We start from the raw sequence: 13,043 nt of genomic DNA on the forward strand, positions 1-13,043 counted from the left end.
TTTTTGGAAAATGAGACGTTTTGCATTGCTCGGTCCATTGAGTGTTAAAATGCCAGTTGGCCATGACGTCACACGGTTGCACAGGATTAGCCACGCCCATTACTCGGCAAGTTAAACCAGCCATTTTGCTCCTACAGGATATAAGGTGGAACGGGAAAGTAAAACATTTGATCTTAATTATCGCAAGAGCATTGAAGCGAACGGACGTGACCGCGAAGCGTTTCCTTGCTCCAGAACAGGATGGGACGTATCGGGTGAAGAGATGCGCTCATCCAGCGGCGAAAATGTGATCGTGGAGCGCATAATTAGTAAGCGTAGGTTTGGTGACTGAGCTACACGCTAAACAACATTTAGAACGCGGCGTGTGAGTGTTGTTGTCTGCGGCGGCTTAACTTTTTGAAAATTAAATAATTAAGTTATTAATGTTTTCGCGTCCCGCGCCAATTACACACGCCACTTTGAGCGTTTGACGATGGCGTGATGACGAGTAGTGTGGCGGGAATAGTGAACGATGTGATCTTTCGGTTGTGTGGTTAGTTGTCCCGGCATTGTGGCAGCTGTGGAAAAAGCTTAATTAAATCAAACACAAAACATATCGTCGACGACGTGTTTTCAAACATGGATTGCTATGATCATTCAGTGTCAGCAACGCCGCCGACGGTGGGAGGATCGACGGTTTATGGTGATTTTGGTGGTTGCAGCAGTTTACTGTACAGTCCCTCGACGGCTCAAACCGCTCAGCAATCCTTGCCCGATAAGTCAACCGGCGTCGGCGGTGGTGGAAACTACTGGTACTTTCCCTCGGCACACGCTCAACCGAATCTGCCAGTCGCCAATAATAATCCGTCGGAAAATACAACAGCCAGCAATAGAACTGTAGCGTCGCACGGTGATGGTCCGGTAGTGTACGGTAGTGGATCGCCGGAGATCTCCGAAGTTTCCCGGGATTATGGCCAAACCGCAACGCAGTTTGGAAGTCTCAATCGGTCGGTGATAAACAGTTCTAATCGACCGCCGATCACTTACAGCGGTAGCAACGTGGAGCTCGGATTCGGCAGTTTGTCCATTCAAGGCGATCTGGCTAGTGGCAATAGTAGTTCAAATAATGTTGGTGTTTTGGAGAAGAAATCCGATAACCATGGTGTGAAGGATCGGTTTTTGGTGACCAACCTGTTGCAGCTAAATAGTAAGCGCAGTCCGTGCCCCAGAAACCCGAGGCTGCCGTCGGATTCTTCGGGTTTAAATTCATCTACTGGCTCTGGAGGTAAGTGTACCAATACGAGTTCATATTTTTATATTTACATAAATTGTAAATTATTCTGGATTTGTATACAAGCAATCAGCATGGTTTTGTTCCGTTTAGCGAATTTAAAATATTTTTATAAAAACACAAACTGTACATAATAATGTATGTAGTCCAGCCCGGTTTACGTATCGTTTCCTATTGTTTACCTGGCTGAAAATGAGTCTTACAAACTGTAACTTATAGTGTGTAATATATAATCTTCTGTTTGGGCAAGTACTCTGTAAATACTAAGAGTGTTAGTCAAATTCAAAACCTCCACGATCGTGTACAAGTGTTCTCGATTGGTACATTATTGGTTTATATTTTTCTAATATCAAGTAGTTGAAATTGTTTTTTTCCCAAAAATTTAAATCGGTCAGCCGTGAAAAAACATTAAGGAGACGCTATCGTAACTATCATGAGATTAGAAAAAAACGGATAAATATATCCCAACAAGATTCTATCCCACAATCATGAGAAATTGCACCCTTTTGTGTTTTAAACCAACACACCCGAAGTTTCAACTCATTCCAGATCTCACTTTACATAGAAATGAAACAAAAACGATATGAATTTTTATTCATTAGAAAACGATTGACGGCTCTTTTGGAAGATTTTCATAACTTTTTTCCAAGCAGCTTAGCAAATACGTAATGTTACAATTGAATATTGATACAAAGGTACAAGGACGCGCAGACATACCCTTTTAATAGAACCTTCCCTTTATCAAGAATAGAATTCTAAACAGTCTTGCAGCTAATATCATTTTTAATTCAATTTAAATCTTCTTTGGAAATCTTTTGAGTAGAATGGGTAAACAATTAAGCGTGCCTTTTTTTTAGACAAAAATGATTTTGATGTGCAAAATCAAATTTCTCAAAAAAACCCCCAAATATACTTTTCCACAGGATGTCAAATTTGTTAAACATTTTGTTGAAAGACCCCCTTGAATCGAGTGGCTATTGCATGTAATTAACATTTTTTGTCTGATTTTAGAACATAATCTATTAGGATAATTGTATAGTGTTAGATCTTTCAATAGCTATTTTTGGATTTGTTTGTACGTTAGATGATCAAATCCCATATTTCATATCACTAATTTGGTACGTCTATCGTCCATTTGAGCGGGCCATTAAAGAAGAAGAAGAAGTTTGGTGCGTCCATCTGTATCGAATACTAAAGATTTAGATCGTTTCCATTGTTTCATTTATTGACAGTTACTGTTATATTCGCCGAGTAATATTAGGTCGCTGTTTGAGATGATATTTGAGGAGCCCGCTGTTTGAGATGGATTTCGTTATATCCTCCGGGTGTTATCCGTTGATCATCGCTCAGTGTGTTATGCGGTACGTTCAATTTTCGTGTATCGTAAACTAAAACCTTCCTCCAAATTTAATGAACGATAAACCTTTCAAAACCGAAAAATCATAAATGCGACTAAATAATACTAGCTGGCAATGCGAAAAGTACAAACAACCATAAAACTCTCACTTTGTGCGTCACGCATATGACAAACGGAAGATCGGATCCGATATGTAAAGCACAGGTCTTCTAAGACACCATAAACAGCGAGGCAAAAATGATGCACACCCTAGACGTAAAACATCGGAGTAGTGCGACCAACTACGCAGGCGGGAACTGATTTAGGTCGTCCTGGTAGCGTCAGTGTAGACGACTTGTAGCAAACGACAGGACGTCTACTAATTGAGCATGACACGTTAATTTTCGCTCGAGTGAAAAAGGCTACCGTAGAGAACCGTCCCATACATCCCGGTTCGACCATGGCATAGGTGGTTTGTTTCCAATGTTGGTGATGAAATTTTAATATCTCCGAACTGCGCGAAAGTTGACACGGGACAAAATGGGAAGGCTGCTGGGTGGGATGGCCGGAACGGAACGAGTCATATTCGCCACCCATTCGGGTGGGGTTATTAGTGAATGGGTTCAGTTTTCTAATGGCTGTTTGGCTCCCCCAAATCTTCGTTTCTAACTGCCCTTCGCTAGAGGTATTCTGCAGATTTGTTTCAAAATGTTACCCAAAAGAAACGCACCGTTTCTCGAGCCTATCCACGGAAGTGATGGATTCGTAAAACGGCTTCCGAAAACCGATCACCTACGACGGTGTCGCACGCGGAAGCGACCGTCGAAGGAACGGTTTGTGTAATAATTTTAAACTCATTTACAACCGTTTCTAGGAAGTGATTTCAGGCAGGAATCCCAAATCTTCGGCCATCTGTAAGAGGGGAGTGCTGTAACATTATTAAATTTCAAACGATTTCAAAACGCATTTCTTTTCGGTGCGCTCCATTCCGCGAGGGTGATCATTTCGGAGTCTTATTCTTAAGATTGCTTTCTTTAACTTTCTACCGTAGTAGCGCCAAATTGTAATTTTCTATGTTTACACAATGCCTCCAGATCTTTCATGTTATGCCAGTGTGATTTAATGTAATATTAATATAACTTTACTCTATCCCTTGTCGTGCCTTTCACGATCGCGATCGTACGTACTTTTACCCTTTAGGTATTCTTAGCATTTTTTTTAACTCAACCCTAAAAAAAACAACGAGAGTAAAAATTTATCTTTTCCTTTGAAATGGATATGAACCGATCATCGTCGTCTGTGTCACCATTCACCATTCGTTTCTCGTGCACCTTGGGCGTCGTGTCACGCGCGTGTCGTCGGCCAGGGGGAGCATCTATGGGAGGGTAGGAGGAAGACAGCCGTAGCAGTAGCAGCAGCAGCAGTAGCAACAGTAGCAGATGAGGACATTTCAACAGGCTTCCGCCGTAATTGGGATTGATTGTTCCAAAAATAATTCAGCCATAATATTATAACCCGCGACCCGTTCCGTGGAAGAGTGGAATGGCTCGCGGGAAAAGCGGGAAAGTGAAAAAATCGTACGCCGTCGTACGGTCGATACGCGCGGATGCTGCGGGTGACAGTTTGGGGCGCGCGGGTAGCAACCTTTCATCATACGGTGGATGTCGTGGTTGGACGGCGCGAAGCGGAAGAAAACATTACTGAACAAAAAAACTGCCTACTATGGTGCGTCGTGTTTTCCATGGATGATTGTCGCGAGAAGTTTGGTGGACAAAACCTGCACCCAATTACTTGCAGCTCGAAAGTGCTTTCGAATGCATTTACATGGCTGTGTACGGATTCGGCAATTAATAAGCACTTTCGGGGAAAATAAGTAACTTAGAAATGGACCAACTTTTTCACAATCATGTTTCATGACAATGGTTGTACTAGCGTTTTAGAGAAAGGAATGAAAAGCGGAAATTTTAAAAATGTTTGAGGATGATATAATTATTATTAATTATTATAAAAACAACTCACCGATCCGCATTTGCCTGAGGTTTTATATTGATATTAAAATTACTTTACGCAGAAAATACCTTAAGGCATAAACACAACAGACTCAACATTACATTTCTTTTTAATAAAAAAAATGTTTCTTTGCTAATGTACAGGTTACTACCGAATACCTCAGTTAACATAACGAACGAACTCATCTCGATAAAGTTGTTACGCGAGCCTCTCGACGTATGCGTACCATGTACCTATCACGCAAATATGTCCAGGAAACGTTAGGACCTGTCGTTGTGTAGCACCGATTTCAACCGCCTGTTGTCCTGCCTCATGCGCGCTGTCTCTTCGACTCGTACACCCTTTGAGTAACATTTCCGCTCGCACAAACGGAATGTTCGTTAATTTGTTGTTTTCTTACTTTGCTCCCATCTGGTGGCGTGTTCAATCCTTGGGCGGGCTGAAAAGGATTGCTGGAAACGATGGAAAACAAGGCGAACGAGCAACGGAAAAATTACCGCCTTTCGGAATGGAGGAAAAGGAAAACCCTTCTTCCGTTCCAGGAAGAAAGCCGAATCGGGATATGGGGATCGTGTGACATACGATGATCGGTCGCTTAAAAAAGTCGATACCTTTTTTATGAAGGGAAAAAGAAAAGCGGAAGTGAAATGATTGTCACAGGATGGAAAACAAGCGTGCACCAGTTGTCCTTAGATGTCACAGGCTGCGGTAGGTGTTTTCCTTCCAACTGGTTTTCATTTCAATGCAGTTAGGGATTTTATCTGAATTTTTGTTGAACAGTGTTCAAAACCAATCGACAGTTTTGTTTTGTTCTACAAATTCCTCATCCCAGCATTTTTTGGAATTAGTTTCACTTTAGGACAATGTTTGAAAATGGAATAAAGTGTCCGTTGAACGCTACACGAGTTTGCAAAAATTAAACCTTGGCGGCAGATGAAATCTCATCACTCTTCGGAAAAGAAGTACGCACCCGTCCATCAAAGTGCTACTCCTTTTGCGGTCCGTTGGCCGCTCATTAACTCCCGCACCAGATTGCTTCCAGCCGTGCAGTTGTTCCCATATACTTGCCACATGTCTGCCCCCACCGCAAGACAACACCACCCAAACCGTTCGCAGGGAACTCGAACTATTTTTCGCATCCATCATATGATGCATGCGCACGATCGTCAGCCTGCCCTGTTCTGCCCTGATCTCTGGCGCTTGGCACGGTTGTTTCGTTTTTGTTTCGTCGCTGCACTTCGTTCGCACAATAAACCCTTCCATTCGCGGTGAAAAACGTTTGAACCGAACCGCAACCGAGACGTTACGCGACCTCCCGAAAAGGGACAGACCCACCGGCGGGACAAGTGTGTGCCCCCTAATGACGGCTACCCGTGTCATCGCATGGTGCGTGCCATGTGGAAAAATAATCGGAGCCGGAGGTCGCGTAAATAAGAGGGATCTCTTGGAACTCTTTAAAAAAAATGCCTTGTTTACGGTTTAGTGAGTTGTAAAATGATCTGATTTGTTGGGATTAAGTCGTGTGTATCACTTACCAACTGCTTCCGCTCAGCCCAAGGAGTCACCAGCAAGCCCTTTCTGTTTGTCGGTTGCAGATGCGGCACCAGCGAGTCCCAATCCTCTACCGTTTACTACCCCTTTTCGCCTTGTGACGATCGGCAACGATAGGAGGATCGGTTACAGGGAAGATGATTGGGTGGTATGCATTTAGTGTGGCTTGAAAATGCGCCGAAATCGGGAAAGAATGTTTGAAGCCACATGTTCAAGTAAATTAACCAAAATCTTCAAATAATTCCCTCCATTTCGTTTGATGAAATCAACATTTTCAGCATCAATACAACAATCTTGTTTTAACATGGCATTGTATTGAGCCTATTTTTCCGCCCAATTTCCCGTGCGATCGCGCTCGCACTGGTAGAAGCCTTTGGCAAATGTGTTGAATTAAATCTGCGATGGAACAAATTATCCAAAACGCCACATAAACGAAGGCATAAAAACCGCTAATGGGTCGTCGTGTGCCCTCTACTCGCTGGATGTGTGAATGATATGAACGGGAAACCCTGATCGTAGTTCAACCGTCACGAAAGCTATCCGTTAAAAACTCATCAATCATCGTGCGGCAACCGCCTGGGTTCTTGGTGAACGCAGGGGATTAGGCACGATTATGTTTGTTTATCATGTTGTGCTTCTGGCTTTTCACAACTATATCGTGTCACCTGCTCGTCATGCCGGGGCACGATCGAGATCGTGGTATTTCGGTGTTACGGCGTGCGCATGATGTTTGTACGCACGGCGAGTGACGTGTTCGTCGAATAAGGATGTTTGGATGGATCAGAGATTGTTTGTTTTCAGGCAATTAAGTGCGTTCGGGTAATTATCTTAATTGAAGCGTTAATCCTCGAGTGTTCTTTCTTAATACGACGTGAAGTGGTACTTTCGTCGAAGGATTAATTCTGTAATTTAACGCCCGGCTTAAACCGCCAATTAAGTGATTATAACGAAGCTTTTTTTTATTCATTGTGGATGTTATTAATTTGTATCTGATTATTAAGAATATACTGTCGTATTGTTTTATGGGTTTCTATAATTTAACTAATTAATAAGGAAATTTGCTCAAAACGTAATAGATTTTGATTTTTGTCTAGTGTGCAATTTAATTTATTAATTTAATTTTAATGATATATGTTTTCTCTATACAAATTAATTAACAGACCCAGATGCCGAACAGAATCTATCCGACAAACGTATGAAGATAAATTCTTCGTCCCAGAAAAAGCCCAGACGAAACCGTACTACGTTCAGCACGAATCAACTGACGGCGCTGGAGAAAATCTTTGAAAAAACCCACTACCCCGATGCGTTCGTACGCGAGGAGCTAGCGAATAAAGTTGGCCTGAGTGAGGCTAGAGTGCAGGTAAGATTTTACCCCTATCAAGGAGAAAGGGTTTTCCACCTAACGGTTTTTTGGTTGCTCCCCCATCAAGGTGTGGTTCCAGAACCGTCGGGCAAAGTTTCGTCGAAACGAAAGGAGCGCTTCTTCCGGCGGTGGTGCCGGTGGCTGTAAAGTCGATGAGTTGTACCAACCCAGTGTCATACCGCCGGCCGGAAGTGGGGTTGGATTCGGTTTGGATAAACCCAATGCACCATATTCGGTGTCCTTCTCAACGCTGAGTTCCATTTTTTCTCCCGTTGTCTCGCAACTGCAGCATCACCATCATCACCATCACCATCACCCGGCGGCGGGTGCCACTAGGGGAAGCCAGCTGTTCCCTTCGTACACGCCACAGCACGAGGACGCAAGCTTCAACGCATCATCGTATCAGTTTCCCAATTTGAAGTATCTTAACAATCTACAACAAACATGAGCAAGTGGGTTGCAGGTTTGCAGATTTTTTTTTATTTTCGTTGCACCGAAATTGGCTTATCGATTTTTCTTGTTTCGGTGCACACGACAATCGACTTCGACAGCCACAGCAAATCGTCACAGTGATGTTAAATTTCTCAATTGAAAATAATCGGAAGAGAATAAACTCTAAACATTTCGTTGCCAATCTTATCCGATGGAGTATATTGTTATTTGCTTTTTATATATTTTAAGGCATAGCCACTTTGTTCTATAGTTGACGCAAGGCTAATTAAATAGAGGTTTACATACGAATCTGGAATTTTCCCGCCTTCGTCACGTACTTGACCCCTTTGAAGGGTTTGTACTTTTCGCCGTACATATCCAGCCGATTTACTTTCAATCCCGAAACCGCCATCTGGGAGATGGTGAAGTGTACTCTAGATAAGATAAGAGATGGAAATTGATGCGGTAAGTAATCCATCTAATTTGGTGGAATAAATTTGGACTGTTACCTATCAATGGTTGTTTCCAGGGTTGAGTTAGTAGCAGCGACAGAAACCTGAAAAGAAAGAAACATTGAATAATTAAAATTAAGGTACATTCAACCCATATCTCCATCATTCTCACCGTTCCACGGATATTGGGTAGTTTGGCCGCGTCGATTCTACCGATATCCCAGTGAAGCACCTTATTAACAGTATCGTACGTGTACTTTCCCTGGTTTACTACCAAGGAACAATTGGTTACGGCTTTTGGCATGCAGATGTCTAGCTTAACGGCTGTAAGAATAAAACAAAACGTGTTATCTTTCTTATTTCACTCAAGACCATTTTTTTTGTGAAATTTACCCTCCACGGTACGGCCCATAGTAGTTTTTGGCCCAACGGTAATGTCCAGCCGGGACTGTTCTCCCGATTTTAGCACCAAATTGTGACGCACATAGATTGGAATGGCTACGATGCTCTGTGTGCCAACGTGGTACGACATCAGCCGGAAGTTTCCGTCCGGTGGAATGAACGAGAGAATCCGCTCCGATTCCCAGCGCTTAAAGCGAACGCACGGATGGAACGACACATCGTCGAACAAGCGCGGATTCATGAAGGAGAGTGAAAGGTCGGGCATACCGCTCAGCTTTATGCAGCAATCGATCTATAGGGACAGAAGGAATGTAACATTAACTGCAGGAGCTCTCACCGTGTATCGTTTCCGATAAAACTTACATATCCTTGAATTTCGGCAAAAATCGTCTGCCCATTCTTGTCGATGATAGCATCCACCTCTTCGACTACATCGAAATAAGCTTCGTTGTTGGTGTACTTTACGCCGGTTCGTCGCCAAGGGATGGCCGATAGTTGCCCCGAAGGAAGTGTGCCACTGATACTGAAGAGTAAACAGGTAATTAGTTTGCTTCAATGAATTAGTATTACTCGCTGCTTCATACTTGGATTTTCCTGTCACAGAGTTGGCAATTGTCCGTAGAATGTTGGGTGGTTTGATCAGTTCCTTCAGAATATTGCACTCCGTCGCCAACGGGAACCCGTTGTCAAGCATTTCGTCCAACAGTTCGTACACGATGACGTAGTTTTCCTTAATTACATTTTCGTTGCACTCAGAAAAGTAATCCTCAAACGTGTCCACAACGCGGTGCAAAAACTCGATCACAAAAAGTGGTGGAAATTCCTGCTTACAGGCTGCAACGAGTGAGATTCCGTTCCGCTGGATTGAAACGAGATAATGGTGCGGGGTTGATATCACCGGCGGCACATCCTGGAAAGTGTGTAGAAATGGGATGCTTTACGATGCAGGATACTTTAAGAACTGGCATCTACGCGTACTTACGTTGGGAGATTCACGATGAACATCGAGAAAGTACGAAACACAGGTCCGAGACACGACACTGCGCCAGTGTTTCTCCAAAAAGACGTCCCTGTGGTGATACAGTTAGTTTGTACAATCGTCGGCACACGTGTCACAGCACTCCAGGCAACTTACCCGCTGCTGTTGACGATAAATAAACTGTGTATCATATTGATAGCTTATTTATGAAATAACAACTTGGAATTAATCACTTGTTCTCAGCAGATTACGATGCACAGATGCTAACATATGTTGTTATCAGTAGACGCATCTGAGTCACAAAAGTTTATGAATTGTTTACGTTGGCGTGTTTTTGACAGACCTATCCAAGGTTATTATATACTCTAAAGAAGGTTAGCATAAGTATATAGAAACCTTGAATCCGACGACAATAATGTGGTAAAATCAGTACGACTAAAATACTAAATAACTTTTTAGTTGCTTGTCCAACTTGACCAATAGGCCCCTAAAATGAAAAGACAAACAGTTTGATGTTAGCTAAATTCACCTCAGTTGGCGAAATGATACGAAAAACGCTTAATTTTTGGATGTCATCGTTATTTGACAACTGACCGCAAATGAAGCGTTTTGACTAAAAAAGTAAACAAGTTGTTTACTGCGCCGGTAAATTAAAACAATTTGTTTTAGTGCCCTGGTCGTATCGCTATTCATCATGGATGTAAATCAGTTGGAAAGTTTGATGCGAAATCTAGTGATAAAAGAAACACGCACCAACAGCTTGGATCTGTTGGAGAGCAAACTTGCCGATGTTGACCAGGAGGTTTACGAAGTAATGCTGCGGTCGGCAAGTTTGTTCCAATTTCTCGCTGATGCAAGCAAGTAAGTTTGTGCGACGAAATACCTACTCCTAACCAAAAACATGAACCCTTACGTTCTTTGATTTCAACTGATTGCAGCGATCAGTTCAACATTGCGGCCAGAATCATCTACGACAAAGCACTAGAGTTCTTTCCGAATGGGTCCATCGTGGTCGATCAGTTCATTGAACGATGTCTGACCCATCCGAAGAACAACGTCAAGCAGTTCGGTTTGCGTGGTGCCGCCACCATGGTGGACGAGTCGGTAGGATTGTCGCTAAACAATATACAGCTGCTTATTCAGCACTGCCTACCGATGAAGGAAGTATTCGTCAAAACATTGTTAGATATGCTGATCAAAACATTGCCCGGGGTCTTCACGGAGGTCGGTGTGCAAGAGCAACTGCAGAAAGTGCTCGAATGCAATGAAACGATCCGCTGCCGGGTGTATGAGGTAGTCTGCACCATCCTCGAGAAACGACCGGACTTGCTCAGCGCGGCTGATCCCACCCTAAAACGTGCATTGGCAGATTTGGACACGGATGACGTTCTGCTGCAGACCAGTGTGCTTCCCATTCTCACGCAGCTGCTGGCCACACAGGAAGGGTTCGCCTATGTCGAGTCGGTGGATCTGTTTCGGAAGGTATACGTAAACTTCGTTACCGTCGAAGTCAACCCGTACGTCCGTTTCGTGCTGCCCAATGCATTGAAGTTTTATGCAAACGCAGCCTTGGTGCAACCGGCATTGTTTCTTTCGCGTTATCCCGAAGCACTCGACTTTATCTTCGACAAGGCGGCCACTGGAGATCCGATGCTGATGGCGGTTGCTTACGAGTGCTTGGGTATGTTTGTTTGGCTTTACACCGTAGTTTCATGATCTAGTCGATCGACAGTTCATTACGTTTCTCTTATCACCTATGCAGGCATTGTGGGTAAAACGAATGAAGGAAAAATATTTCTGAGCGAACATCAGAGACATAAAATGGACGCCGTTTTGAAGGAGTTGCCGAACATTTTGCATACCACCACGGAAGCGTTCAAAGTTCGTTTTATTGACTGTCTCATAAATCTGTTCTCCGTGGAAAGTGAACCAATCGATAATCGGATCTCGTAAGTAAAATGGGATAGCTCTATTGTATGGCGATTTCTAATAACAAATCCCTTCCCAAAACTCGTAGAAGCATCACCCAAAAATGGTACGAAACCATGACGGAGCGCGAGGACTTGGAAATGGTACAGGAGCTGTTCAAGGTTCCCTTCCCGGACATAAAGATGGCCGCGCTGAGACTGTTGTCTGTCATCGTGGACTATCGTTGGGGTCAGCTTTTCTTCCAGAATACGGCCTGTTTCGGGGAGATACTGCTGAATCGTTCGTTGGACGTCGACGTGAATGTGACGCAGTACAAGTACGATGTGATAAAGAAGCTTTCGGAGTCGACCACGCTGGACAGCTTCGTGTGCGATACATTGAAACGGTATGTGTCGGAGGGCGCTTTCTATCGCAAAGCGAACGTTGAGGTGGTCATCGAAGGCGGGCAGTGAGAGGCGTTTTCATTTAATATTCTTTATTTAATTTTCCAACTGTATGGAATTGGATATGTTTTGAAGGAAATAAACTTTAATATAAGTTCTACGAACTAACTCCTTTGAAGTGTAGTTTTCTCTTTACGCTATCGTTAGAACGCATCTAGATTAACCATTACAATAAATGTTAATTAACAATTCAACCTGATAAGCAGAATTGCAAAACGTTTGAGTTTGCAAATTAGCTTGGACTTCTGGTTGTATGAAATTCTATTGTTTTTAATTCTGGTGTACACATAAACTATTGCAATTTTATAAGCTATTTGATGAGGTTAACTTTCATTTTTGAAAATTGATTATCAGCCTCGATTGAGTTCGACACCGCTGCATTAGCAATCAGCATCTTCTGATGGATCAAATAACGAAGAAAAACTGAAAAGACGAAGCAAATCGAACATGGCCTTAGTGAAAAAAATAATGAAAATGTGTGTCAAATCGTGAGAAGTAAATTTGAAGGCCATTTGACACTTTCACTGCAAATAATTGGCTTCATCAGCGATAGATTCCTCTCGACTGTAGAAATGCGAGCAGTGAGAGTGGCTTCCAAAGAAACGGAAATGAAAGAAATAATTCAAATGAAACGTGACACGAGGCGTCCGTCGTGTGTTACAGCATTTTACATTGTATCTCGATATGATTTTTATTTTCCTCCTTCCTAGATGGATTTGAAAACGGCAAACGAAAAATGTAAATTTATTGAAGAGGTTTCCGTTCCAATGCATGACAGCACGCGATCATCTTCGTACGGCAATATGATGCAAGTATCCATTATCTCTACGCTCAAATGAAACCTATTAGCGTTTTCGAGTGTGGATGTTAATT

The 13,043-nt window shown here is 42.9% G+C and overlaps 3 protein-coding genes across 3 annotated transcripts; 2 read left to right on the top strand and 1 right to left on the bottom strand.

Moving 5' to 3' along the window:
* Positions 1 to 618: 618 nt before the first annotated feature.
* Positions 619 to 7,981, top strand: LOC131284454 (homeobox protein Hox-D1-like). Its single transcript, XM_058313314.1, has 3 exons — positions 619 to 1,264; positions 7,328 to 7,530; positions 7,601 to 7,981. The coding sequence occupies exons 1-3, from the start codon at positions 619 to 621 to the stop codon at positions 7,979 to 7,981; spliced, it is 1,230 nt and encodes a 409-aa protein (XP_058169297.1).
* Positions 7,982 to 8,184: 203 nt separating this feature from the next.
* Positions 8,185 to 9,989, bottom strand: LOC131288764 (AP-3 complex subunit mu-1). The gene is made up of 7 exons (XM_058317938.1): positions 9,955 to 9,989; positions 9,802 to 9,889; positions 9,404 to 9,729; positions 9,183 to 9,342; positions 8,811 to 9,111; positions 8,538 to 8,741; positions 8,185 to 8,397 (listed from the first exon to the last, which is right to left on the bottom strand). The coding sequence occupies exons 1-7, from the start codon at positions 9,987 to 9,989 to the stop codon at positions 8,264 to 8,266; spliced, it is 1,248 nt and encodes a 415-aa protein (XP_058173921.1). The 3' UTR covers positions 8,185 to 8,263.
* Positions 9,990 to 10,456: 467 nt separating this feature from the next.
* LOC131287417 (26S proteasome non-ATPase regulatory subunit 5) lies at positions 10,457 to 12,179 on the top strand. The gene is made up of 4 exons (XM_058316466.1): positions 10,457 to 10,659; positions 10,737 to 11,479; positions 11,561 to 11,747; positions 11,816 to 12,179. The coding sequence occupies exons 1-4, from the start codon at positions 10,493 to 10,495 to the stop codon at positions 12,177 to 12,179; spliced, it is 1,461 nt and encodes a 486-aa protein (XP_058172449.1). The 5' UTR covers positions 10,457 to 10,492.
* Positions 12,180 to 13,043: the final 864 nt, after the last annotated feature.

This window comes from Anopheles ziemanni, chromosome 3, assembly GCF_943734765.1.
Source record: "Anopheles ziemanni chromosome 3, idAnoZiCoDA_A2_x.2, whole genome shotgun sequence".
Taxonomy (NCBI): Eukaryota; Metazoa; Arthropoda; class Insecta; order Diptera; family Culicidae; genus Anopheles; species Anopheles ziemanni.